The 26,757-nt window shown below is 49.5% G+C and overlaps 1 protein-coding gene across 4 annotated transcripts in view; it reads right to left on the bottom strand.

The window, feature by feature from the left end:
• TEX11 (testis expressed 11) overlaps nucleotides 1–26,757 on the bottom strand; it is an 853,291-nt gene that overhangs the window by 599,638 nt on the left and 226,896 nt on the right. For all 4 annotated transcript variants that reach the window (XM_078640006.1, XM_078640005.1, XM_078640008.1 and 1 more), the window contains 2 exons: nucleotides 8,709–8,793; nucleotides 5,802–5,881 (listed from right to left, as the gene is read on the bottom strand). In XM_078640006.1, the coding sequence (XP_078496132.1) occupies nucleotides 5,802–5,881; nucleotides 8,709–8,793 (165 nt within the window). The remainder of the gene's footprint in view (nucleotides 1–5,801; nucleotides 5,882–8,708; nucleotides 8,794–26,757) is intronic.

A 26,757-nucleotide genomic window follows, 5' to 3' on the forward strand; every position in this document is an offset into this window, starting at 1 on the left:
ATCTACCACATCCGGTGGGAGAGAGAAAGAACTCGGGTTGCCCCGTTCAATCTCCAGGCATGAAGGTGCAAGCTCTGGAGCTGGGGGTGTAGACCCTGCCCCTGCGACTTTGAGAGGAGGTCTGCCCTGAGAGGGAGACGGAGCAGAGGGTACGAAGAGAGGTGATGTAGATCTGTGTACCACATCCTTCTTGGCCAATCCGGAGTGATCAAAATGACTTGGGCCCGGTCTTGACGAATCTTCCTCAGAACTCGAGGAATCAAGGGTATGGGAGGAAATGCGTAAAGGAGTTACGAGATCCAATCCAATTGAAATGCGTTCCCCAAAGCTCCCTGCATCGGATACTGAAGCCCGCAGACTGACGGGCAGGGAGTGTTCTCCTGAGTGGCGAAAAGGTCCAACCGAGGAAACCCCCACATTCGAAAGATGTGATGGACCACCACAGGTTGAAGCCGCCACTCGTGACCGTTCGAGTATTGCCGACTGAGACTGTCCGCATGTACATTTAGCACCCCGTCCAGATGATTTGCAAACACAAGAATCTGATGGCCCTGAACCTAGAACCTGAGTTGCAGAGACTCTCTGCAGAGATGATAGGACCATACCCCTCCCTGTTTGTTTATGTACCACATAGCGGTAGTGTTGTTCGTCAGGACTTGAATTGACTGACCATGAAGGGAGGGAAGAAAGGCATTGCGAGCCAAACGTATTGCCCGCAATTCCAGAAGGTTGATGTGAAGCAACCTTTCCTTCGGAGACCAAGGACCCTTGATCTCCAGATCCCCAAGATAAGCACCCCACCTTAGAGTGGAGGCATCTGTGATTACTGTGGTCACTGGTGGGGGAGGCTGAAAAGCCTTTCTTTGAGAAAGGTTGCTCGGCACACTCCACCAAGACCGCTCCACTGCAGTGTCACTGGAGATTCTGACCTTTTCCCCGAGATCTCCATGGTGCTGATACCACTGCCTGCGGAGGCACCCCTGGAGTGTCCTCATATGCCAGCATGCATGGTTGACCAACAGTATGTAGGAAGCTAACAGACAGAGCAGGCATAGAACCTTCAAGACTGGAACAACTGCTCCATCGTGAAACAAAGGAATCATCTCCTGGATGTCGAGAATCCTCAGCGGAGGCAGGAAAGCTCAACACACAGTTAAACAGGCTGCGCTGAAAGGGCACCAGGTGAGATTTGGGTACTTTCATCGAGAAACCCAAGTTGAACAACAGTTGCGTTGTTACTTGCAAGTGCCGTAGCACCATCACTGGTGATCTTGCTTTGAGCAGCCAGTCGTCGGATAGGGAAAAATCAGACTCCCCGACATTCTGAGATGTGCTGCCACCACCGCCATCACCTTTGTGAAGACCCATGGTGTGGAAGTGAGACCGAACGGGAGGACTGCAAACTGGTAGTGTTGACACCCTACCGTAAACCGGAGATACTTCTGATGCGACTTCAGAATAGGGATGTGGAAATATGCATTCTGCAAGTCGATCAACACCATCCAGTCTTCCAGCTGCAGCGCCTAAAGAACATGAGCTTGGGTCAACATCTTGAATTTTTCCTGCCTGTGGTAAAAATTCAAAACCCAGAGGTCCAGGATCGGTCTCAACCGGCCGTCCTTCTTGAGATCAGGAAATAACGGGAGTAGCATCCGTGACCCCTTTCCTGCTCCGAGACCACCTCTATCGCACCTTTCTGCAGCAAGGCAAGAACCTCCTGCTGCAAGCGCAGCAAATGGTCCTCTGAACACTAGCCCTGGCGAGGAGGGTAAGGAGGTGGAAACTCTTGAAAAGGTAGGGCGTACACATTATCTACAAGATTCAAAACCCAACGGTCTGAAGTACCAATTTCAAATCTTGCAGAAAATGGGACACCCGGCCCCCTACAGGACCAGCATGCTCCAAGATGGGGGATCTAGATTTGCATTCCTGTGGTAACGGCGGTGGGGACAGGAAGACTGTTGTTGAGAGGCTCCCCACAGATGGCCTCTACCTTTTCCTCGTATAAGACCTGTATAGAGGCTGCTGGCGGCCTCGGAAAGGAAGCCACCTTCCCAAAGCCTCAATACCTTTTGTAACGATAGCCCGCGGGCTGGGACTGCAGGCCCAAGGGTCTTGCAGTAACCCTACTGTCCTTGAAGCACTGCAGCGCAGATTGCGTCTTCGTACCAAAGAATCTAGATCCATCGATGGATAGATTGAACAAAGTAGCCTGTACATCTGGTGAGAAACCCGAAGACCTAAGCCAGGCATGCTTCCTCATAGCCACTGAGGAGCCCATCACCCTGGAGAACGAGTTTGCCATGTCTAGACCCAACTGAATGACCTGACGGGCTGCTGCTTGTGTGTCTGATAGCGCTTCCAAAAAATGAACCCGGTCATCTTCAGGTAACTTAGGAGCTACTTGCTTGACAGAGTCCATCAGTGCATGAATGTACCTTCCTAGCAAACACTTGGCATTTGTTGACTTCAGAGCCATACTTGCAGAGGTGAACACCTTTTTGGCAGACTGCTCCAGCTTTTTCAAATCTCTATCCCTCGGGGTGGTGGGGAAGGATCCAGTCGACTACTTGGAACAAAAAGCCTGAATCACCAATATTTCTGTTGAAGGATGGGCAGAAAGGAAAGCTGGAATACCAGAAGCAGGCTTATACCGTCTTACCACTGACCTAGATAATGCAGTGGGAAGACAAGGGCTTCTGCCACACCTCCATAATCTGCTCCGTCAACACCTCATTAAAAGGCAGCAGAGGTTCAACAGAAGACAAAGTAGAATGCAACATTGCAGTCAAGATATTCGACTTCACCCCACCCGAAGGCAACTGAAGGTCCAACAGGTCAGCGGCCTTCCTGATGACTGAGTGATAAGGGGCAACGTCCTGTGAAGGCAAGGCCTTTGGAAAAGAAAGCTCAGGGGAAGTATCCAGGCCACTGGCCTCCCGTAGGCCCTCAAAGTTGTCCATGGAGTCGGAGATCTCCCCTTCCTCATGTTCTTGCTGGTTCTCTTCTTCATCCAGCAGTCCTTATACTTCTCTCCTGGAACGCTGCTTCGGGATCAGCGGCGTCGGTGCCAGCCGCTGCGCCGGTGACAACGGCACAGGCATCAAAGGAGGACCTTCCGAAGTGGGCAACAGCGCACCCCGAATCCGGGAAGACGTCAGCCCAACACCAGACGGTGCCAGAGACTGAGGAACCGGAGTGGAAAACCTTGGCGCCGGAAACTGCTGGGATGGAGCTGTTGGCATGAAAGGCACGAAAGGTGCCTGGGCATACTGCTGGGGGATGCCCAAATTAAAGGCAAGCGGACCCACAGGGCCAGAAGGCACACCGGTAGGGTAAAAATCCTTGGCAAACATGCCAAACATCGCATTTATGAAATGCGACGGATCCGCTCCTGGTTCTGGAAAAGGAGGATAAGGATCCGAAACCCCCTGGTCTGGATCCATCCGAAGCCATATAGGGGGCTGAGACAGGGGAGCCAGAGACATCGGAGCCGGTACAAGTGAAGCCGCAGGAGAAGACTCCCTGGGCGTCAGCGAATCCCTGGGCCGGAGTCACCTGCGGAGAAGGAGTAGGCGACGGCGAGATTACATCCTTGTCACAACGCCACTGTACAGAGGAGGCTGACCTCGAAGCCCTGCTCTTCGAAGATCGACACCGAGACCCATGTCTTCTCTTTTTTTTATGCTTCTTCAACTTCGAAGTATGCGAGGTCAACAACTTCGATCTCTTGCAACCCCCTTCTCCTTTTTTGACAGTGCCATGAAGAGTTTCGCCTCATGTTCTTCAGCGTCTTTGGGTTCATCTTCCAACTGCATGAACACCCTTCAATGTCGTGGTCCAAAGACAAAGCGGTACAAAAGGGGGTGGTGATGGACGGAGCATCTGAACCAATCAAACACTCACACCCAGTCAAAAGATCTGGGTTTAATCCATCACCGTTCTTTAGCCCACTCTGCCACCCCAGTTCAGACATGGCCATATGCAAATCAGTCTGACCGTGTGCCTCGTGGGAACACTCCAGCCCGAACTGCCAAGCCATGCCTTCCCTGGACCGGAAACTAGCTTCCGAGGACCGGTTTCTGGCATTTTAGCCGTCTTCAGCCAGGCTTGCTTGAATCCAGTGGCAAAGTGAGCAAGGCACCCACGTCTGAGCATACCCTTCCAACTTATGGCGAACAAAGCGGTACAAAAGGGGGAGTGATAGACGGAGCATCTGAGTCAATCAAACATTCACACCCAGTCAAAAGATCTGGGTTTAATCCATCACCGTTCTTTAGCCCACTCTGCCACCCCAGTTCAGACATGGCCATATGCAAATCAGTCTGACCCTGAGCAAGGGACTCACGTCTGGACTGTTCCCATGGGGCACAGGGTCAAGACTGATTTGCATATGGCTGGGTTCAAACTGGAATGGCATGGTGAGCAAAAATACGATGGATTTAGGCCCCGATCTCTGTACTGGGTTGAATGTATGACATTGGTCTGCATTCTGTCCATCACCTGTTGTTTTTGTATTTGTCACCCCGAGTGGGACGGGTATGCTCAGACGTGAGTCCTGTGCTCTCCATGCCACTGGAATCAAGCTATCCTGGCTGATGAGGGCTGAAAGCCCGAAACCGGTACTTGGATGCTTGTTTCTAGTCCAGGGAGGACCTGACCTGGCAGTTCGGACTGGACTGTTCCCATGGAGCACAGGGTCAAGACTGATTTGCATATGGCTGGGTTCAAACTGGAATGGCATGGTGAGCAAAAATACGATGGATTTAGGCCCCGATCTCTGTACTGGGTTGAATGTATGACATTGGTCTGCATTCTGTCCATCACCTGTTGTTTATGTATTTGTCACCCCGAGTGGGTCGGGTATGCTCAGACGTGAGTCCTGTGCTCTCCATGCCACTGGAATCAAGCTATCCTGGCTGATGAGGGCTGAAAGCCCGAAACCGGTCCTTGGATGCTTGTTTCCGGTCCAGGGAGGACCTGGCTTGGCAGTTCGGACTGGACTGTTCCCATGGAGCACAGGGTCAAGACTCATTTGCATATGGCTGGGTTCAAACTGGAATGGCATGGTGAGCAAAAAAACGATGGATTTAGGCCCCGATCTCTGTACTGGGGTGAATGTATGACATTGTTCTGCATTCTGTCCATCACCTGTTGTTTTGGTAAACCGACATGCAGAGGTCTGCATGGGCCTTTTACGCTAGCTCTTGCAGGTCTTCTTCCCTCCATATTGTTTTTGACTCCGCGCACAGGGATTAGAACCCCGCTGCCACCACTCCCTGGGATGAGCGGGCCCTAGCTAGCCGTAGTCAGATTCGGGGTTCACTCTGAGTGACTCAGTGTTTGAAGAGTGAGACTTTGCTGGTGAAGAGCATGGTAAACTCGCGTCCCACATTGCTTTCAATCTGTTGAGTTCAGTGGAATACAAATAAGGGACAGGACAGAAAAAATATATCTGGAAGCACAGTACAGCTTTTCAAAGATACAAAGACTCTTTCCAGCAACAGAAAAAAGTTTTAAAAACTGTAGTCCCGTGGCTCTGAGATACAGTCACCACCTGCAACTCAGGAAACCACTTGAATAAAACATAAATAATAATAAATAAAAGTCTTTTTTTTAATATAATTTGATATAAAACCCACCTATGCCTTTTAACATAATTTTTACGCTTGGAGTTAGTTTCAATGCTACTGGTGAGCTCCCAGCACAAACATTAAGACAACTGTCAAAAAACAATTCAACGTATGAAAATAAAGAATTTGACAGCAAGCTACTGGTTGTCGGTGTCCAATCATTCTTACCAGAATCTGCCTTCTTATGGTGGCTTCCGTCGGCTCAGCTCCCTCGCACCTGCACAGCAGCTTACAGGCAACATGGCGCACTGCAAAACAAACAGCCCACGCTCACTCAAGTGCTGCACGGTTTGTGCGTGACCTTGAAGTCTGCTGAGCTATAGTTCAAAGGTTTTAACAGTAGACATACAAAACAGTTACTGTGCCTGTGTGCGGCTAGTTAACTTGCAAAGTGGCATATGCATCAACAGAATCTGACCGAGCAAGGGAGTTCTCTTAGCTTTGGAGGTTTCGGGCGCTGGGGGTGGTCACATACTTGGTACTTCACCTCACCTCTTCATCTTCACCACGCTATCTTTACTTCATCTCTACCTATCTCTAAATCTTGATGAACCTCCTTCTCATTATTTCAACTATCTTCACGTGACCAACACCATGTCTCTCACCTCTCTCAGTACAGCTCTCTCCTCCAGATTCTGTATCTCTGGCATCTCTCCCATTCCCAGCATTTACCTCCCTTTACCCTCTCTCTTCCTCTTTCCTTTCTCTGTACCTCAGATCTATCTCCCCAACTCCTTCTCTATTTCAACTTACCCTCTCCACCTTATCTCTATTTCTTTAGCTCTCACTGTACCGTACAATTCTAAGCCGCCTGCTCAACCGCATTTTTGCTCTCACCTCTTTCCCTGCTACACCTATCTCTCTCCTTCATCGCTTTTCTCTCTACACCTCCTCTATTTCTGCCTTTCAGAACCCCTCTCTGACTTTCTCTATGCCTCACTTCTGTCTAGACCTGGCCGCTCTTTCAATCTCTTTACTACCCCTCTTTCTATTTTACCATTCTCTGTACTTTGAATCTTTATACTTCTCCCACTACCTCACTTTCCAACCTCTCTTTCCGAGTACCCTGACCTCTGGCCAGGGACCCGCTCTCCCTCCCTGCAGCTCCGCCTGTCCGTCGCTGCCACTGCCTGGTGCGAGCAGGGCTCGAGACTGCTCTCTGCCTGCCCTGGTCCTCTGCCAGTATTTGCCTGCCTCGCTACTTTGACTGCCTTGTTCTTTCTTTTTTATTTGCCCTGCCTTGTTTCGCCTTGCCTTGTTTTTGTTTTGATTGCCTTATTTCCTATACTTGTACTCCTGTTTTAATTTTGTAGCCGTCTGCGTCTGTTTTTCCCTTGTGCCCCCGCGGCCCCTCTCACCTTGCCGCTTCCTGCCTTCCTGCATCCCAGCTGCCCTATCCCTCCCCTATTTACATGGCGACCGCTGCGCACCAAAGGGACGCCCGTCCGCCACGGGACACGACCAGCGCCAGGGACCCTGGATCTCCGGCCATCCACCGCTACGACTTAGCCGACCTCCTCGCACTCAACAACACAAGAAACAACAACTGCCAACAGTCAACGCCGATTGTGACACACAGCCAGTTCTCCTGCCACCACTGCTGCAAATCCTTCACCACATCCCCAGCCGCCCACACCACCGACACCCTAAAGTGCATCCTCCTCAACGTTCGCTTCATGCACAGGCACGCCGTAGAGATCTGGAACCTCCTGGACTCCCTCTCACCTGACGTCGTCTTTTTTACAGAAACCTGGACCAAAGCCTCTTCCGCCCCGGACATCGCCATCGTCATCCCGGAAGGATGCAAGATCCAGAGGAAGGACCGCACCCACCACCCGGGAGGAGGACTTGTCATCGCACACAAAAAGTCCCTCCAACTCAAGCGACACCTTCCCTGCGGCCTAACACCGACACTTCCAGGTCCAGACCAGCCCCAACTCCACACTCCGCATCACCCTCGCCTGCAGACCTCCCGGCCCGAGCCCTCTTTGCAGACACCATCACCGCCTTCATCGCGCCCCACGCCATTGCCTCTATGGACTACACACTCATCACAGACCTCAACTTCCACCTCGACAACCCCTGCTACCCCAACTCCACCACCCTCCTGGGCAATCTTGCTGACATCGGACTGAAACAACTCATCACCACACCGACCCACAAGGCAGGACACACCCTCGACCCCATCTTCACAGGAGGAAACAATATTCACTTCGGCCACACCATGCAACCCCCCTGGACTGACCACCACTGCGTACACTTCCTCATTGACAAACCTAAACCGCTCAATACCACTCCACACCCGCCACGAAGGAACTGGAGCAGAATCACAGAGGAGCAGCTCAACTCCTTCCTCAACTGCAACACCCCCACTGCTGCAACCAACGCCAACCTCGCAGCCAGTGAATTTCTAACGTGGATCTCCAACTGCACAAACAAACTCGCCCGCTACGCAACTCTGACAGACACTGCCACAGAAAAGCCACCTGGTTCACCATCGACCTCCAAGAAGGAAGACACACCTGAAGATGCCTCGAGAAGAACTGGAGAAACAGCAAGACATCTCAAAACCACACCACCTACAAAAATACCATGACGGAGTACCACCAACACATCAGAACCACCAAAAGAACCTTCTTCCACAACAAAATTCTCGCCAATTCCAGCAACTCCAAGGAGCTCTTCTTCGTCCTCCAGGAATTCACCAAGCCCCCCAGCTTGTGGAGAAGTGTGGCTCAATGGTTAGAGCGGCAGACCCTGATGCAGAGGTCTGGCCCGGACCAGGGTTCAATTCCTGCCTTGGCGGGTCTTGGGCTCAATTTCCTCTGACCTGATAATTCTCGCATCGGTGCCTATTCTAATCATGGGTCCAACTCTGGGCAATAGCTTGCTTAATCTCCACAACGGTCCCAACTACGCTAGGATGCCTGGCTTCACCTTGGGGGTGCCCAGGAGTGGGCACTTCACAGGGAAAAGCCAGGAAGGGTTCCACAGCGGTACTGTATATACCAATGCCCCCTGCAGTGTCTTCTGCTATTATTTTCTACAACATTTAAGGGAAGTAGAATAACTTACACTTTGCTCTCTCTTCGTTGGTGATAACTGGACCGATTCTTTTTGTCATCCCCCAGTTCCACAAGTTTATTGCGCATTCTTCCACCTGCAAGGAGAAAAACATTTGATTATAATGTGTTCCTTTTCACACATCAACTAATTAGTCAGATTTTATTAAATTGCTCTATGGCAGTTATAGATTATGTTACTGAGGGTAACGTTTTATATGAAAACACGTTTATGGTAAAAGTCTGACTGCTTCTACAAGAGTTTCATGAATCGGGGAAAGTAAATTTCCTGCTCATATCATACACGGGTTTCCTTACAAAAAATCCAGTTTGATTTACTTGAAAAATTAGGTGGCTAGAACACAGGATTGTTCTAACTTACATAGATACACATTAACACCATCAATAGTATCTCCTTCTAAACTGACATATTTTGATAATATTTGTTGTAACTGGCACTATCTGGTTTGCTGAGGCAAAGCGCTAGCCAGGCAGAACCTACCACTCTCGTCAGGTGTGGGTGATTACACACACTGTATAACCTGCGCTCACCCTTGGGTAGCTTGGCACTGAGCAGCTAGGCTTATCTCAGAGGCAATATGTAAAGCACTTGCACAGCACTCACAATAAATGAGACTTAACATGTGATGTATGTAAATAACATTTGTATTCAACACACACAAAATCAACACAACATGAACATCATGTATTTCTGGTCATAAATCATACTTGGAAATATTACTAGTAGTACTAGGCCCAACCATGTTGAAATGGCATCAGTAGTATGCACACTTGGAAAAGATCCAACTATACCCACCCCCACATCACCCTTATGCGGTGCAACAGGTTGTCAAACCTAGGCTCACCCTGGCAATTATTATAATTCAATACAGCATAGTTATAGCGTACCCCCAGGTCACAACAATATCAGAAATATGTACATACAAGAAATTATAACACTTTTTAGCAGCACTGTGGACTGAGGCCGCAAGAGTAAAACCAATGTCATGCGTAGTGTTATTCTGGAAAGAAATCAACATGTAACGCAGCACCGCCGGCCAGTGTCATCAATCACAGGCGATCCGCAGACTGTCACTCCCACACACACTGTGGTGCAATTGATATCAGACAAGTCCGTGTGGAACGCACTCACACACATCCGCACACAACAGTAATGCGGTGCAACTGATATCTGGCCGGTCAAATGGTAAAACACTGAGACCCTGTGGACCAAGCTTCCTTCCGTCCCCTAATTCACCTCAACTACCCTACACCCACAGATTGGAGATAACCCTCCATTCCCCCCGACACTAGGCCGCACATGGCTAAAGTCACACTTAGTCAGGGTCCCAGAGAAGAAAGTGGGGGTAGGTAGCACAAATAATTAGGAGGCAGTTGTCAAATGGGGGGGTTTGGCCACCACTCGAGAAGTTCACCCACAGGATGCAGAGTAGGAGCAGGCTGAGGGCATTAATCGGTCACTCAAAAGGGTTCCACCAGGGGCCTTCCGGTACCAGCCCAGCTCTGCGAAGCATCGAGGGGGGAGAAGGGGGGGCACACAACCTCTTGACCCACTTCTGATTGTCACCCATGGGAGTCCATTTAAACTGTGACTTTGGGCCTGCCTTTGCAGCCTGTGTGAGTTGATGCTTGCACCTCTCCTGACAGAAATACGTTTCCTTATATCTGCGGTCACTGCACTTAAAACCTATAAGTCACCCCTATGGCAAACTCTTCAGTTCTGAGGGCAGGGTACTTGGTTATGAATGCAAGGGTGCCCGTGCTTGAGCAGGACACCCCCACAAACCCCAGAGTCGATTCTCCAGGCTTTGTGAGTGCGGTCAGCCATTTTAATACATATAGTGGACATGAGTCATTACGAGATGTATAACTATATAGTGGTTGCACAGCACCCGGTCATGTTTGGTATCAAACATGTTGGAATCATACCCCAACACCAATTCAGTGTTGGAGGTTTGACCTCCTGTACTGGGGGTTGAGCTCCATTGGGTACCCCCTGTACTCCCGGTAACAGCCTGTCAGGGTCTGCCAGCAAGCTAGTGATGCTGCCGACCACATACACAAATCTGCCTTCCTGCTGGTGAGCCAAGCTCGAGCAGGGGAAGGTAGGTTTCCTGTAGCAGGGAGGTGTGACCACCTCCCAGACAGTACTTTGTGTATTGGGCTGGGTCGGGAGCACTTGCCAGCGCCACAAGACTGCTTTGAAGGGCACATTTGGAGCCCTCCTTGCATACTCCGGTTTGAGCCAGTTCAGGGAGCCCATGGCTCAGGCTCTGCGGCAAAACTGGACAAAGGACCTGAGTATCCTCCCCTTAGTCCATCCCTCCTCTGGGAGGGACCCCTGAGGTGGCCCAACCCTTTCCATAGGGTACTTAAGGGCTTACCGGTGGGTGGGTCCTTAGATTTGTCTTGGGACAAGACTCAAGCCTGAAACGACATCACTCTTCGACCGGCTGGACACTTGGGCTTTGTTGAACTTCACCTGGAACCGAGATTGCACCAGGGAAGACTCCTGCTGCTCCTGGTCTCGCTGTTCTGCAAGTCTTCTTCATCGTCTATGTCTGTGCTTCTGCCAGGTTCTTTAACAGACCTGCGGGCATCAAGGACAACCAAAGAATTCTCCCTTGGAGTGAAGTGGTCACTCCCCTGCATCTGCAGGTACCCCATCAAAGCTAACTGGTCTGCTGCTTCTGTTGTCCTAAGGTCTTGCCTAGGCTCACAGGTGGTGGTCCTGCAACTCCCTCGAGGCCTGACCTGCCCTCTCTGCAATTTTGAGGCCAGTATAGCTCGCCGCTGGGGCCGAACCCCTGTGCACCGCAGCGACCTGCATGTTGGCTCCACACTGGAGATCTTCGGGATACAAGAAGCACCAGCCTCCAGCATCTCTTCCCTTCAAGATCAGCATCCTCACTGCATCCTCTGCACCGTGAGCCTTCATCTTTGGTGAGCTGCTCAAGTTCCTCCTGCGATTCCTGTGCCATCAGCCTGTGTTTCCTCCTGAGGGTTTCGTACTGCTTCAGTGGGCTCCCCTGCTTGCTCTGGGCCTGCTCTGGCTATCCTGCTGTTGGTGAGTCCCTTGCAGGTCCCAACATTGCTCCTTCGTTTTCATGCCAGTTACGGCTACCAACAGTTGTTGGTGTTCCCGCCGGACACCGACCACGTAGTCACCGATTCTTCTGAAACTCCGGTGGGCATTGTGTATTCGCGCCTCCTGGTCACTCCTGAGTGGCATGGACTCTGTCCCCTCTGATTGCTGGTTCTTCACATCCAGAATCCACCCTTGGATTCCACAGAATTCTTCACCATCTTCTCCAGATGCATTTATCTCTAAGTCTTCCGTTGTTGTCAACTGAATTTCTGACGTCTCTTCACCCCAGTGCACCTGGCTTCCATGATGTAGGTAACCTGGTTACGGAGCATTCATGGGTGGGGAGGCTCTCCAACCTTCCGTCCTCCAAGGGAATCCTTCGGGGTTCCCTGGGAAGGGTCCTTCTGCAAAACTGCAACAGCGACTTCCCCACTGACTTCTATTGAACAGGCAGATGTGTTTACACTCTGCACACAGCCTCCATGGGGGTCCTGGGTACTTAGCTTGGGTGGTTCCGTGTGTCTACGGCTCCTCTGGGTCTTCTGGTACAGGTCCCGTCCTCCGTCGCAGTTTGCATTCCACTTTCTTAGTACATGGTTTGAACTCCCCTGAGGCCACTGTATTTTGGGCTACTTACCTGATTGCTTTTTAAGTATTCCTGTGTACTGTGTTAATATCTCTGGGTAGGAGGTATAGCAATGAGTTAGTGAGTTAGTGATGGCTGTGTGATCAATAGGAGTATACACACTATGTGGTTTCTTTTCATCTAACCTACACTAAAGATTAAACTGGTAAAACAAGCTGCTTTACACTCCTTCAAGATATGCCTGAAGGCTGCTCTCCACGCCTACCCCTTTGAAAGCTTTCTATGGTTATCAAGGACCACTAAAATCACCATTTCGGTTGCCTGAATAAGTGCAAGGTGCATCACTTAAATAAGTGTGCACCATATACTAAGCCAGCCTCTTACAGCAATGAATAGGGCAGGTAGCAAGGTGGCCTCTCAGAAGGAGGAGGCACCCCGCCGGGCACACGTCGATCCTAGTCGTACCCAGGCAATTCTGCACACAACGTCTGGTGCACTGTGATACGAGCCTTACCAGACAATACCAGTCTCACACAATGAAGAGTTGCAAATTGTGTACCTCCCCAGAAATGAGGCACAATGCCTGGCGTGAGTTGATACTGGTTGCACCAGGCAATTCCAGTCACACACACAACGAAGAGTTGCAACGTAAGTATCTCCCCGAAAATGAGGCACTAAGCCTGGTGCGCGTTTATACTGTTCGCACCAGGCTTAGTGCCTCATTCAGCAGTGCCACATATTGTAGAATGCGGGACCACTACAGGTACACCCTCACCTCCGAGGGCCTCACCCTGTGAATTGGACATTGCATGCAATGAGCGTGTAGTCGGCATGTCACACGAAAAAGATGCAGCACTATTGACAAAGCGGGTCATGTAGAATCTCGCAACCGGTGAATCCGCTCCCCACTAATAAGACGCTTATTCGCATTGAGATCCCCACGATGCGGGGGTCCCACTTCTCAGATGCGGGCAATCTGGTCTCCAGGCACAATTCTTGGTTCCACAATCATACAGCGCTACCAGCTGGTATCCAGCAGATGATGTGGGCTCTTAAGAGGGCACCGCTCTCCAGGTGTCAAAAATAGACAGTACGGACCCGCAGGGGAGGTCCTTGATGTCCCTGAGACATTCACCAGAGAACAGGGGACAAGCCAACAAGCCCTTGGAATGTACAATTCAGGGTGCCACACAGCAGCAGGCCGTCAGCCCAGGCCAGCCACTATTCAGAAAGGGTGCGCGGTCCCTCTCAATGGCAGTAATCCTCCTTGGGCACAACAGATTCCTCAGCAGTGTGCACCACGTAGTTCCAGGTTCTCCGGTCCCACGTCCCCACAAGTGTATCTCTGCTCTGCTGAAGTATTGCATCAGTAAATATACTGGAGTGTGCCTTTGAAGTCAGGGGTGGTTCAGGGGTTTCCCTTTGAACCAAAGATGTCTCCTCTAAATGTTAGCCTTGTCTGCCATGAGGCCGTGGAATGTAGATCCTAATATTTAGTGGGGCCCTGATATGGGTCCAGGGGCCTAGTGTCAGAACCTCCACTTCTAATCTATCCAGCTAGGCCCTCAAATTGCAGATGTCTTTCACGTTGCATGCCCATTGTTTATGGCTGTAGCTGGGGAATGCACAGATGTACTCCTCCAGTGTGGGATGGAGTCAAACTAAAAGGCACATAAGGAGTTTTAGAGCAGAGAAAGGCCCACTTTTAGGTCAATTTATTCAATAATTTGTTTGAGTCTGTTTAAGTCCAGAACACCACCAAAAGTGACAGCTAGACAAGATCCCCTTTTTATTTTTAACAGGCCCAGTCTAGCTGCCAGTTTAGGGCCTACCCCCCCTCCCATCATGTTTCACTTTCTTGAAGCGGCATTTCTAAGCTAGTAATGACAAAATTACCTTTACCATAGGGGAGGGTTTGTCATTGTAAATCCAATGACAGGAAATGACAGGAAACATTATGAGGCTGCTCGACTGCAATCTAATATTGCATCCTGAAGTAGTTTCTACCATTATCCCATGTTCACCGATGGGAGCAGCAAAACTCCTAGGCAGTAAAAACACACATGAGTATTCTTCACTGCTTGGGCAGGGTACACGCAGGTGTACCTGCCCTGCCATTCACCTACCACTTGCATCACCCCTCAGGACTTACCCTAGGGGTGCTCTTGTGGTTTTAAAAGGTCCTCTAAGGATTGGCCAGTGATTTAACAAAGCCGGCCTGAGCATAAGTGCTATTGCGCACTCCCAGGCCTGCAATGGCAAGCTGGACACATGTTTAAAAACACCATAGGTGCAAGTGTGCACCCATAGGCCTGCAATGCAGGCTTGACACATTTTACAAACATCAGGTCAGCACCATTTCCTAACAAGGGTAAGAAGGGTCTGCACACTTTCACACTGCATTTACAGTGGGAAAATGGCTAGAGCCCTAAGGTCACTACATGAAAATCAGCAAACTCAGGAGGAAAAAGCAAAAAGTTTAGGGAAACACGACCTGGCGAGTATCAGGTCTAACAATACTCCCTTCCTATATTGGGTGTTAACTACTGTTCAGTGTAATTTAGGTACAGCTCTCTTTATTATGAAGCATTCTTGGTTTACCTCCTCGTATTAGTAATGAACAAGTCAAAAATGTAAGGAGGATGAAAGCAAGGTAAAACACATGCCATTTGGAAGAAAATAGAAAGTTGCTTACCTTTGGTAACAATATTTCTGGTGGATACTCTGCAGATGCCTCACCTTTCGAATATCCCAGGTGCTAGCGAGACTGTGGGGAAGTGTGGCTCACTGGTTAGAAGCGGCAGACCCTGAAGCAGAGATCGGCCCGGGACCAGGGTTCAATTCCTGACGCGGCAGGGTCTTGGGTCAATGTCCGCGAACTCGATAATTCTCGCCAAGGTGCCTATGCTATTTATGGGTCCCACTCTGCAACTCTGTGCAATAGCTTGCTTAATCTCCACAACGGCCCCATCAGCGCCGGGGATGCCTGGCTTCACCTTGGAGGTGCCCAGGAGGGACCATCTCACAGGGAAAGCCAGGACGGGTTCCCCAGCGGTATACAGCGCCAGGACACTCCGAGATAGAGTAACAGTGCGCTTTACAAGTATACTTACTACTACTACTGGATTCTGAACCTTTTTAATAGCTCTTCAACGCTGGCAGGGGGCACTGGCTCACATCGGTGCTGGAAATTATGTCACTGTGTTGTCACTGGAGCAATAACATGCTCATCATGGTATCCTGACGTTAACTCCCTCTTCAGTTTCCCATCCATTCTTTTGAGCTAACAAGGTTAACAGGCTGGGAGTGAAATTAGTTCTATTAAGGTGCAGTGCAACAAATCCACATGGAACCCTATTAACGACTGCCAATGCATGGCCATCCTTCATGACGGGAAAGTGGGTGGGATCAGTGAGGAAACTGTAACTAGACATAAGATCCACCAGAAAGATCGTTACAGAAGGTAAGTAACCTTTTCTTTTGATGAATAAATGTACCTGTATATTCCTCACCTTCTGAATATATTCCCCAATCAGTAAGCCATTCGAAGGAGGGTTTTGAAGGAATGGTCAGACAAGGAAATCCTGGAGGACAGGATGTGCAAAAAGGACCATCTTTTCGTACTTCTGAATCTAAAGCATGTGCTTTGCAAAAGTATGAGGAGGTGTCCGTGTTGCCATCTTGCGAATTTCAGCCATGGGGAATGGGCTCTTATGCTGGTTCATTAAGGGTAAGGGCATAGCACATCTTAATACACAAGATGAGCCACTTTGATAAGATCCTCTTTTGTAATGCTTTGCCCTTGCCTGTGTACCCTATAAAGAGCTGGTCAACAACACAAACGTCCTTGGTGCAATCAGTGTAAAAACTGACTAAAAATGATTGTCATATCTTTTGCATGGGTATATAAGCAATCACTTTAGATGAAGCCTGCACTCTCCGCCCATTTATACGTTCAGTATGGATTAGTTACTTACCTGTAATCCTAGTTCTCTTCCAGGGGTATCCTCATCAAAGTCATAAGCATTAGAATATTCCCGCCCATGAGCGGGACCCTGGAAACACTATATTATATGTGCCCCACATATATATAACCATATATATATGCCTCCAGCTGGTTTCGGTGCCAATGAAACCTCCCGAGCACTTTCTCCAGCGCACAGACACAAGTAAAGCTCCAAAACCAGTCTTTCAATTCATCGTGGTTTTATTCATAAATATATATATATATATATATATATATATATATATATATAAAAATAAGCAATAGCAGCCTACTAAACACTGGAGCTGAATCATGCTGTAAAGAATTTCCACCATACATGAACAAACATGCATTATAAACATGAGAAAACAACAATAAAGATTGTTTTAGAACTGTTTTAATGCTCAGAAAGCAGTAGAAATTCTTATAAAACACTGAAAGCATAGGAAGCTCCCAGGCTGCATTGCAAATCCCCACTCTAAAAAGACTGGAAAGCTAACCTGCAGCTGAATGCAATAAACTGACACCGTGCCTTTAAGGCACCATGACCCCCAGCTTCCCATCATGCATCAGGGGTGACAGTTAGGTCAGTTGTTCTTTGCGGAGACTGAAAAAACCATGAAACAATAGGTTAACAATATCTCCAAGTTAAAGTAGTCCTTTGCCCGGGGAGGCGGGAAGGTTGCTTATGACTTTGACGAGGATACCCCTGGAAGAGAACTAGGATTACAGGTAAGTAACTAATCTTTCTCTTCCAGGGGATCCTCATCAATAGTCATAAGCATTAGAATAGAATAGCGAGCCTCACCTCATCTCCCTGCGGGCAAAGGATCAATAAAAACAGTATATCATTTATGAGCCTAGACAAAACTAAGCTCGAACAGGCCGCAGGCTACTCAAATAGATTCCTCAAAGAGGCTTGCCCTACTTGAGTATCAGTCCTGGAATCAGATTCTAGGCAGTAATGCCTCGTAAAGGTATGAACTGATCTCCAGGTTGCAGCCTTGCAAATCTCTGACATAGAGATGATATGTAGGAAAGCTACTGTGGCCGCTTTCCCCCTAGTAGAGTGCGCTTTAAGTGTCAACAGCAAGGGCTTGCCCGCTAGCTGATAAGCCAATTTTTTTTTTTTTTTTTTTTTTTGAAAGACCTTTATTACACTTAGTCAGATATACACAGCCATGTGCCTACAACCCTGGGGCCGGCGGCTAAAACATCTCATACATGTGCATAGTGACTCATCAGTTAGTTCGCAGGTCTTAAGGTCAGAAATTTTCAGTTACAATATTAACCCGACAATTGTGGACCTACAACTATCCACCATAGGAACAAAAGAACATTGAGACGTCTACACTTTCTGTCAATTTAGTACCAATGTGTCGTGGAGCGATGTTGGCCCATTCCCGGGGGGTCCCACTGCTGAACTGATTCCCACCATCTAAATCACCTCACAATCAACCTTCTTCGTCTGTGTTCTGCGACAATAAATATGCTGTAAGATAGCACCAGAAGTCTTTGGGCCTAGATCTTGCCGGTAACTCTTCCTCATAGGTCTGTAGTTTGTCTCTACAGCTGGTCATATCCAGTATCCACTTGCTCGTTGTGGGTTTGCGTTTGCTATGCCAGCATTGTGCGATCTGTCTCTTGGCCAATAACAGCGCTATTGCACAGAATTTACGTTTTGTGGCCCGCAAATGTGGGATAATTCCCAGTAAACAAACACGAACAGTGCATTCCATCTCCACTCCCAACATGGCAGCCAGCAAAGCAGTGATTTCCCCCCAGTAGGTTTGTATCGCTGCACAGTCCCATGCCAGGTGTGTGAACCCTGCCTCCCCTATATTACACCGTTTACATCTGTCATTATCCTGAAGGCCAAATCTATACATACGCGCCGGCGTGTAGTATGCCTGATGAATACATTTATAATGAATAATACGTAAATTGCCGTTTGGTGTTAGGATTTGTGTTAGCGCGCATGTTTGTTGCCATTCCTCCTCCGTTAGTGATGTCTCCAGTACCTTGTCCCACCTTTCTTTTGCCCTGTCCCCCGCCCCTGGTATTTCAGCCTGCGCCGTTGTGTATAATCTAGACACCAGGTGTGATGTGTCTTGAGAAGTGATGATCATTTGGAGGGAGTCCAGGCTCTCCGGTTCCTCTGGAAAAGTGGGGAAGTATGTCTGCACGGCCCGTTTTAACCGGTAATGTGTGAATATGAACAGTGGTGTTTTATTCCGAATATACTCCATGTCGGCCGTTTCTACAAAGTGCCCCTCATGGAACATGTCTCCCATCGTCCCTATTCCGACCTGTTGCAATAACGACATTCCCACCTTCTCCCCCGTGACTGAAAGTTCCTGGTGGTAAGGCAGTGGCATCGCTGACGCGTATAATGGCTCTTTGTGCGCTAATCTTGCCAGTTTCCTCCAAGCTTTAACAGTGGTGTCGATTGTGTTAATATCGCGATTGTGCAGAGGTGGGCGCGTGTGGGAGAGCATCGATGACAGCGGGATGGGCGCCGCATCTCCCTGCTCAATGGCCGTGTGCGTTAAATATGGTACTTCGTGGAACCAGTATGCCGCGTATTGTGCTTGAGCACATAAATAATACAACAGAAAATCAGGTACTCCGAACCCTCCCCTGCTGTATGGCAATGTGAGTGTCTGTAAGGGCACGCGCGCTTGTTTTCCCGCCCAAATCAGTTTTAAAACCAGGGACTTGATGCTGTTGAAAACTGCCGTAGGCGGTTCAATCGGGATATTATTGAAGAGGTACAGTAACTTCGGCAGGATATTCATTTTTACGATGGCTATTCGATCCGCCAATGACAGAGGCAGTTGTATCCAGCGCGACACTTTATCGTCCAATTTGGACACTGCCGTGCCGTAGTTTGATCTAATCACCACCTCAGGATCTCTGTGGTACATTACGCCCAGATACCTCACCGGCTCTGACTGCCACTCCAATGGGTAGTCCGTATCGTGCGAGGTCGTCGTGTCTGTTAAAGGAATAATAGAGGATTTGGCCCAGTTTATCATCAAACCAGAGTGTCCTCCGAATTTTATATATTCTCGCATAATTGGATTTAAGTGGGTGTTAGGGTCGCGTATGTACAGAAGCATGTCATCCGCATACAAGGAGATATGCAAGGGTCTGGATGGGAATTGCAAGGCTGAGGCCTTATAGTTTTGCCGTATTATGCAAGCTAGAGGTTCTAGTGCTAGTGCAAAAAGTAGTGGTGAGAGCGGGCACCCTTGTCTAGTGCCCCGTTGAATCTTAAAGACTTCCGAGACATACCCATTAACTCGCACCCTTGCACATGGATTAGTGTATAGTAGTGTGACCCATTGTACAAAGCGCTTGGGGAACCCCATTCTGAGCAGGATAGTGAGTAAATAATCCCATTCGATGGAATCGAAAGCCTTGGCGGCATCTAACATGACCGCCACAGCTTTGGTTGATGGCTGGAGATAGTGAGACAATGCAAATAACGACCTAGTGTTGTGGGTAGTGGATCGCGTAGGTATAAAACCCGCCTGATCTGGCAAGACCAAGTTCGTCATAATTGGCTTCAGACGTGTCGCTAATAACTTCGCCAGTATTTTAGAGTCAGTATTTATAAGTGAGAGTGGCCTGTAAGACTCACATATCTCCGAGTCCTTACCGGGTTTAAGTAGCGCTATGATGGCTGCCTCACGTAATGTTGGTGGGAGTTCCGAGTTCTCGAACGCTGCACCATACATGCGCACCATGTGCGGAGCAAGGAGGTCAGCATACTTCTTGTAGAACTCGTTAGTAAACCCGTCAGGGCCCGGTGCCTTACCGTTAGGAAGAGAGGTGATTATGTCCGTCACTTCCTCAACTGTTATTGGTGATGCTAACATTTCCCTCTGCCCATCCGAGAGCCATCCTATCGCCACATCATCTAAATAGGCAAACGTGTCTTCTCTGGATGCGATCGGTCTTGATTTGTACAGTTCCTCGTACTCTCCAGCGAAGCACTCCACAATGGCAGTAGCCTGTGTGTGTGTCGACCCATCCTGTGCCTTAACACGTAAAACAGGTTTATGGCCCTTACCCTCACAGATTTTGGCCGCCAACCTATTACCTGGTCTGCCTCCTTCCCCATACGATCTGGCTGAAATCTTCCTATCAAGGTATTTGATTTCGTCCTCTACAAATGATTGATGTTCGGAATGTAGAGTTCTTAATTCGCCCAGGTGTGCGACATTGTGTGTGGTTTCATAAGCCTGTTCTAGCTCCCTCATGCGTGTTTCACATCGTGCAATTTGTCGTCTGATATCTTTGAGGATGCCAATCGTCGTGCTCATGCACACCCCACGTAATGTGGCCTTGAATGCTTCCCACAAAAGACCCGAGTCTTCCACTGTAGGCTTGTTGATTAGGAAATACTCTTTGATCGCTTCGTGGATAGTGTCTGCATAGACCGTGTCTGTTAGAGCGCGTGAGTTGAATCTCCAGTGAAAGGGAGGAGCGATATAGTTCGGTAGTGCCAGTGACAGTCTCACAGGATTGTGATCCGACAGAGTTCTTGGCAGGACTTTAACCTCCGTCGTCCACAATGCAATGGCATCCGATCCCAGCCAGTAGTCCAAACGTGACCAGCTGTTATGAGCCGCAGAAACGTGTGTAGCGCCCGGCTCAGCTGTGTATTTGAGCCTCCATATGTCTGTCAGTGACAGGTCTGAAATCATGTGAAGCAGCTTGGCCCTGGCATGTTTATGTGGTTCTAGGGAGTTAGAGGAGCGGTCTACCCCTTCCATCAATGTTACGTTCCAGTCCCCCCCACAGATTACGTGAGTATCTGGCAATGTTTGAATGTGTGACCATAGTTCCTGATAAAAGCCCGGGGTGTCAGTGTTGGGGCCATATACATTTAGAAGTGTTATCTTTTGACCCCTGAGTGTGCCTGTCAGAATGACATATCTACCATATGCGTCGCAGATCACCTTATCTACTGTGAAGTTCACTCCTTTCCGTATCAGTGTAATCACCCCCCTCGCATAGGTGGAGTAGTTAGCCATGTAGGAGGATTCCGCCCACCTGCCTCCAATCTGAGCACGTGTGTGTGGCGCAATATGTGTCTCTTGTATTATCGCTATATCTATTTCCCACCTCTTCAGGTAAGCGAAAACTTGTCGAATTTTTTTTGGGTTAGTCAACCCCCGCACATTCCATGTCAAGAGGTTAATGTGATTCTTGTTGTGGCCTCCTGTTACCTGCTCCATGAGTGAGAGTGAATTGTCAATCCTGACATTGGAAGGACATCTCGCACCACATGGCACCACAAGACCCATCCGCAAACAAGGGGTACCCTCCCGGTTCCCAGCCCACCATCACACCACAAATACACTCGTGTTATCAGTCTCAGTCTCAAAACTTCAACAACCCCCCTCTTCCCCCCTCCCCCACCCACTCCAGCAACCCAATTCTGCCGAAGCCATCGACCCATTTATAAACTTTAACAACTAACCGTACCCTGTGAACAACTCTGGTGGGGTATACCCTTTTGGAGGTCCGCCAGGGGCACAACTCTACACCCACAGTAGTGGATGCAGACGACTCACATTGTGTTTATATTACCATGTGTAATATTCGTGTCCTTCTCATCCACCCCCCTCTGTCCCCGGACAACAACATACAATACTTGGCAGTATTCGACTTCATACTCGTTACCCTCCTTCGAAGCCAGTCCTCGCTCACTTGGCCGGGTCGGCAATGTCTACTCAGCCAGCTCCGTTGTGCTCGGTCTTGTGCCGTCGTTTCATCTCCACAGCACGACTCAACATAAGGAGGTTAAATGTCTCACCTCCAACTTTTCAGGTGTCCTGCACGCTCATAGCAGTAACTATCATTAGTCAGGCCTAAGAGGAAAAGAGCCTTCAGGCACATGCGATGTTTATCCCGTCCTCCTCAAGGTTTGTCCCGTTCACCTGTCCCTGCACCAACAGAGCACAAGACTGCAAATATCCTATGCATTGGCCGTGCTGAGTCACTCCGCCACGTCCGAGTCCTCTTGTTGCTCCTCGCGTACACGTTGTTTGTTGTGTTGTATGATTTTTTTTACGAAGTCTTGCGCTGCTTTCGGTGTCTGTAGAATCACTATCTTGTCCTTCCATGTCACTCGGAGCCTCGCTGGATACAGCATGGAGTACTTCACGTTCAGGTCCCTGAGTTTAGTTTTAACAGATGCAAATTCTTTCCTCGCCTGTTGGACCGCCATGGTGTGATCCGGGTAGAACTCTAGAGTGTTGCCTTGGTGCGTGATTTTGCCCTTTTCGCGCGCAAGACGCAGAATCGTGTCTCTATCGCGGTAGTTGAGTATTCTCGCCACAACTGGCCTTGGTGTCGCTCCAACTTTAGGCTTGGGTGCCAACGATCTGTGGGCCCTTTCCACTATGAAGATATGGGATAGGGTTTCTGCCCCGAAAATGTCTCTGCATAGCTGCTCAATGTAGATCTCCATTTTGCCCGTGTTGGTCGTCTCCGGCAGGCCAGCTATGCGTACATTGTTACGTCTGGAGCGGGCTTCCAAATCCTCCTCCCGTGCCTTGATCACCTCCAGGATACGCTCCATACCCGTGCACTTGCTAGTCGTGGCGTGTGATTCGTCCTCCACCGCTGAGATTCTCGACTCGGCCTCATCCAGTCGTTCATCATGTTTTTCCAGTTTGCTCGACATCCCGTCCATTCTACAAGTAAGATTGTCTAATTTACCGTTAATGTCCTGCACATTAGCTTGTATGGACAGCAATATTTTTTCCATGGTGGACGTAGGTTCCGCCATCATTGCTCCCTCTCCTTCTGGCGCATGTTCCGTGCCTTTCGACGCTTTCCTGTTGTCAAAGGAGATCTTCGGCTGTTGCCTATCCGGTTTCCCCATTACTGGTGATGGCGGAGGACACGTATTCTGCAGCTTCGCAGTTTGCCCTATGGTCCTGAGGAACGCTGCTGTGGCAGTATTCTTATTAGTGATCCTTGTGGAAGATCTCGTGGATCCGCGGGCTTCCAGCTTCCCTGTATCTTTCACACTTGATCTCAGATCTGTAACACCGTGTGCGTTGTGTTCCCGCTTGAGGGCTGTTTCTCATTCCCGTGTGTTAACTGCGAATACCACCATCACAGACCCCAGCGTAGCCATGGTACACTATTGGTCAACAATGTGTGTGGCAAGTCCGTTCCTCCGTGCAGTGCTGAAAGTGAGTATTCAATACGTTATCAAGCACCCTTCCTGTCAGAGACCTCGCGCCACGCTGTGTTGGTGTACCACGTGAGACTATTTCAGGACCACGCTGAAATCCCTCTACGGTGTACTGGGCCGCCTCAGCCTGTCTATCTCTCTGTAGGTTGCACCATTACCCCTCCTCTGAGACCAGCGAAGGGCCCCGGGCTATGGTTGTAGGTCGCCCCGTTCTTACTTTACCGCCACTCCTCTCCTCACTTTATGGAGATGACCCACAGTACATCCAGACCAGGACCGCAGGGCTCCTCAATGCGCAAGCAGGGGGGGATGGTCCACCGAGGTCACACATCAGCGTCTGTGTGCTTGTTCCAGCTTGCCCGGTGTATCCCGCTTCTCTCCTGTCTCTCACCGCAGGTGTCAGCAGCCCTCATGGACACTCGGCAGGTCAGCCCACACGCAGATATGCACAAGCTCGCTCCGCTTTTTAACACCGCTCTGTCTTGCAAATGGGCGCCGCCATTTTGAGTGCGACCGATCAGGTTCCCTTAAAGGGGCCGTGTCAAAACGCGCCTCAGTGGAGCACATTTATTTTTCCCATTTTCTCCTTGAGTCCATCGGGATCGTACCTCCCTGGTCACTCCTCACCTGGCGTTTATAGCAATGTCAGTCGCCAGGGCTGCGGGGGTCTCAGCTGTGCGAAGCGCACACAACGCACTCGGCGCCCGCCGCCATTTTGCGAGTGCCTGCCCGGAGCTTCCGCGATCTTCTCAGTCTCATGAGCGAGTAAGCCCCGCTCCGCAGCCGGGGTCTGTGCTATTCGGTGCCCGGGATCATCACAGCACCGATTATGTGTTTGCTGGCGTTCTGGGTGGTCAAAACGGACAATTAGCGCGTATGTCCGTGAGCCGTCTGGCGGAGCTGTGTAGCTACCCAGCCATTCCGCTGTGCGCCCCCTAGCGCCTTGATAAGCCAATTTAATACAGGAGACGATCCATCTGGAGATGGATCGTTCGGCAGCTGGAAAACCCGTTCTCTTGGAACCATAGTTGACAAAAAGCTGATCCGTCTTCCTAATACTCTTAGTATTTTCCAAGTAGAATTTAAGCACTCTTTTGAGATCTAAAGAATGCAGCGACCGTCAGCAGGGGTCGCAGGGTTTGGAAATAAAGATGGAAGAGAAATAGACTGATTAATATGAAAATCAGACACAACCTTTGGTAGAAAGGATGGATGAGTCCTTAATACTACTCTATTGTAGTGGAAAACAGTGTAAGGCTCTTTTGTACACAATGCTTGGATTTCGCTTACTCTGCGCGCTGATGTGATAGCAACTAAGAAAGCGACCTTCCAAGATAAATGGTTGTAACGTTGCTTTGTGGATGGGCTCAAAAGGAGCACCCATCAACTTGGATAATACAAGATTCAACTCCCAGGGAGGGGAAGGATTTCGAACAGGGGGATAGACTTTCTTTAACCCCTGCAGGAAGTCCTTGACCACTTGCATCTGAAAGAAAGACTTTTGGATTGGCGATTTCCTATACGCCACAATGGCTGACAAGTGCACTCTAATGGAAGCATACTTCAAACCAGACGTTGCTAAGGAAAGAAGGTATGTAAGAATAACATCCTCTTGACCTTTAATAGGGTCAAGATGATGTTCCCTACACCAAATATAGAACCTCTTCCACTTGAACGCATATGACGCTCTTGTGGAGGGCCTCTTAGCTTCCTTTAAAATGCGCATACAATCAGGAGGCAAATTCAGATGTCCATAATGCAGGACTTCAGGAGCCATGCCGTCAAGTTCAGAGAGAGGAGGTTGGGATGTAGAATCCTCCCGCTCATCTTGCTCAACAGGTCCGGCCTGCAATGTAGACGTCTGTGTGGACACACAGACAGATGAAGAAGGTCCGGATACCACCACTGCCGCGACCAGTCCGGAGCTATTAGGATCATTTCCATGTCCGACCTGAGGAGCTTGGAAACCACCTTCGGAATCAGAGACAGGGGAGGAAATGCGTAGGCAAATGTCCCTGACCAATCCATCAAAAGTGCATTCCCCTGCGTCCCTGGGCGGTGGAATCTGGACGCGAAGGCGTGGCATTTTCTGTTTTCGTCGTCTGCAAACAAGTCTATGGTTGGACGACCCCAGCAACGAAAAAGCTCTGCCACTACCTCGTCGTTGAGCACCCAGTCTGGTTGATCTTCGAAGTGCCTGCTGAGTGCATCTGCCTTGATGTTTAGCTCGCCTGGAAGGTGCACTGCTACCAGCGAGAGGTTCCGAGCGAGAAGCCAGTGCCAGATCGCTTGGGACTCCAGAGATAGAGGGCGTGATCGTGTGCCGCCTTGTTTGTTCAGGTAGAACATGGTGGTCATATTGTCTGTCTGCACCAAGACCGAGTGGCTTTGATTGCAGGGAGAAAGGCTTTGAGAGTGAGATGCACCGCTCGGAGCTCTAGCATGTTGATGTGGTAGGTCTGCTCTTGCACCGACCACCGACCCTGTATTTGAAGGCACCCCATGTGTGCCCCCAGCCTTGAAGGGACGCGTCCGTCACTATTGATTGAGGCGGAAGAGGTTGGTGAAAAGGAACTCTCACCAACAGATTTCGAGGTCGAGTCCACCACTTGGTAGAAATTTTCGCTGCCTGGGAAAGACTGACCCGGTCTTCCCAGCGTCCTGTCGATTGGTCCCACTGGTCCTCTAGAGACTGTTGCAAAGGCCGCATCCTCAGTCTGGCGTGCGGTATGAGAAAGATGCAGGACGCCATGGAACCCAGCAGGGAGGATACTTGACGGACTGTTGGACTTCGGGTCTCGAGCAGAATCCTGCACTTCTGCTGCATCGAAAAAAGTCTCTCCTCCGAAGGAAACGCTCTTCCCAAATTTGTGGCCAAAACGGAGCCTAGGTAGTGGATGGACTGGGTTGGCTGCTGGACTGACTTTTCCATGTTGACATGGAGGCCGAGATTGTGCAATTGTTGCAGGCAAAGGTGGAAGTCGCTCTCTACTTGCAGAGGAGATGGACCCTTTATGAGCCAGTCGTCTAGGTACAGATAGACGAAAAGCCCCTTTTTGTGAAAAAAAGCTGCTACCACTGCCATGCATTTGGTGAAGACTCTTGGTGCTGATTTGAGCCCGGAGGGTAGCACCTTGTACTGGTAGTGTTTGTTGCCGAC

The sequence above is a fragment of the Lissotriton helveticus genome, chromosome 4_2, assembly GCF_964261635.1.
Source record: "Lissotriton helveticus chromosome 4_2, aLisHel1.1, whole genome shotgun sequence".
NCBI lineage: Eukaryota > Metazoa > Chordata > Amphibia > Caudata > Salamandridae > Lissotriton > Lissotriton helveticus.